This window comes from Trichosurus vulpecula, chromosome 8 (assembly GCF_011100635.1).
Source record: "Trichosurus vulpecula isolate mTriVul1 chromosome 8, mTriVul1.pri, whole genome shotgun sequence".
NCBI classification, from domain to species: Eukaryota; Metazoa; Chordata; class Mammalia; order Diprotodontia; family Phalangeridae; genus Trichosurus; species Trichosurus vulpecula.
This window is the reverse complement of record NC_050580.1, coordinates 231,250,634-231,252,858: the sequence shown is the minus strand read 5'-3', so window position 1 is coordinate 231,252,858 and position 2,225 is coordinate 231,250,634. Positions and strand designations below refer to the sequence as shown.

The window sequence follows — 2,225 nt, the reverse complement described above, 5'->3', positions numbered from 1 at the left end:
CTGAGCCAGGAGGGCCCCCAAAATAATCATTAAGTAGTGCTTGGGCAGTAACCTACTGTTGTCCAGTCCATGAGATCCAGAGTGAATTGGGCTTAAGGCTTGGTCTGAGACCTGAGAAAAAGGTCAAGGCCTCCCACTGCATCTTGAGCCATCTCCAGTCGCCTTGATCTATATCTGGTCACTGGACCCAGATATCTCTGGAGGAGAAAGTGAAGCTGGTGACCTTGCACAGCCCTCCCTCACTCAAATCGAAGTCAATTGCAAGTCATGTCATCATCTCCCTGATATCATGGTCCTCTTTGAGAAAGAAGGACAAACCACAACCTGTGAGTAGTCCAAGCTGCCTTGGGCAACTCAGCTTGTCCCCTCCCCTTTCCTCCCCTCTCTTCTCCTCTCACCTGAGGGTGTTCTGCCCAAAGGAAGGTAAATTTTAATGGCCAAAAGCTACCTAGTTAACTGACACATAGTAGGTGCCTAATAAATGCTAGTTGACTGACTAACATGCTGCCCACAAAAAAATTGGATGCCTTGGCAGTCTCACAGAAAAAAAAAAAATCCATTTCACCATTTATATAGTAAAAGGCCCCCTCTTTGGTGAAGGTATCGCAGGCTGCAGCCGCGTGGGGTCGGCAGTCCCTGCCTCTCCTCCTCCTGACTCACCGCTGTTCGCTCTCACCGAGGAATAAGTCGGTCAGGAAGCCGCTCCACTGTCATGGCATTCAAAGACACCGGCAAGACCCTTGTGGAGCCCGAAGTGGCCATTCACCGGATCCGTATCACCCTCACCAGCCGCAATGTGAAATCACTCGAGAAAGTGTGTGCTGACCTAATCAGAGGAGCCAAAGAAAAGAACTTGAAAGTGAAGGGACCTGTTCGAATGCCCACCAAGACACTTCGGATCACAACTAGAAAAACTCCTTGCGGTGAAGGTTCAAAGACTTGGGATCGGTTCCAGATGAGAATCCACAAACGCCTTATTGATTTGCACAGTCCTTCTGAAATTGTTAAACAGATCACATCTATCAGCATTGAACCAGGTGTAGAAGTTGAAGTCACCATTGCAGATGCCTAACCAATCATTTCTTTTAATAAATTGATTGCAACTATTAAAAAAATATATAGTAAAAGGCCCCATGCCCCCTAATTCCTGGAGCAAGCCAAAAAAGGCAACGACACTCAGGGGCTTTAAGGGTCCAGGCTATCTCTGTCTGGGGAATTCACCTCAGCCTGGCATTTAAGGCCCTCCACAATCTGGCTCCTCCTCGCTTTTCTAATCATTTCATACCATTCTCCTTCATGAACTCCTTATCTAACCAAAGGACTTTCAGGTGTTTCTTGAATCCAACACTCTCTCCTCTTCACACAATAGTCCCATGCCAAAATACTCGCCATAATTTCCAGCTCCCAGAATCTTCATTTTTCTCAAGGTTCAGCTGAGGCCTATCTCTCCTCTGTGAAACTTTCCCTGGTCCCTGCTGTTCCACCAAATCTTAGTGTTCTCTCTTCAATTTACCTCGTATCATACTTATTTATACACATGGTGTTGTCTCCCCCATGAAAAAGTGAGCTCCTCAAGAATATTTTAATGTGAATGAGCTTTTCTATGTGTATAAATGCTTTTTTTTTTGAAGCAATAAGGGTTAAGTGACTCACCCAGGGTCACACCACTAGTTAGTGTCTGAAGCTGAATTTGAACTCAGGTCCTCCTGACTTCAGGGCCAGTGCTGATTTATCCACTATGCCACCTAGCAGCCCCCTATATAAGTGCTTCTTAAATGCTTTTTCATTCATTCATGAATTCATTCATTCATTCATGTTTTATTCCCTCGATAGAATGTGAGCTCCCGGAGTCGCTTGTTTTTGTCTTTGAATACACATTTTACAAATGAGGAAATTCAGGCTCAGAGAGTGACACTCAAAGTTACCTAATTAATAAATGACAATTACAGGATTTGAATATATAGCTCATTCCCCTGCAGGCTGCACTCCAGACTTTCTCTGCCATGGACCAGAAACCCCTTCATCCAGTTGCTCACTGCAGTCCTGGAATTCATACTTTGGAAGTCCCCTCAGCTCTTTGGGCCTCTCCTTCTGACTGGATGGCTCCTCCCCGAATCTCCATTTAAGGAGAGGGCCCAGGCCCTCCAGGAATGGAATGTCTCATTCCTACTCCAGAAGGAGTACTCTTTACTTCTTCTACCATGCCTCTATACCGTCTTCTCCCT

At 45.7% G+C, this 2,225-nt stretch overlaps 1 protein-coding gene across 1 annotated transcript; it reads left to right on the top strand.

The window, feature by feature from the left end:
- Nucleotides 1–608: 608 nt before the first annotated feature.
- Nucleotides 609–1,115, top strand: LOC118828921 (40S ribosomal protein S20). Its single transcript, XM_036735812.1, has one exon. It carries the CDS (start codon nucleotides 713–715, stop codon nucleotides 1,070–1,072), a length of 360 nt encoding a protein of 119 aa, XP_036591707.1. The 5' UTR covers nucleotides 609–712; the 3' UTR covers nucleotides 1,073–1,115.
- The last annotated feature ends 1,110 nt before the right edge of the window (nucleotides 1,116–2,225 follow it).

What these genes read in the sequence shown, in the direction of transcription:
- LOC118828921 (XM_036735812.1), top strand. Translation starts at nt 713, where the DNA reads ATGGCATTCAAAGACACCGGCAAGACCCTTGTGGAGCCCGAAGTGGCC.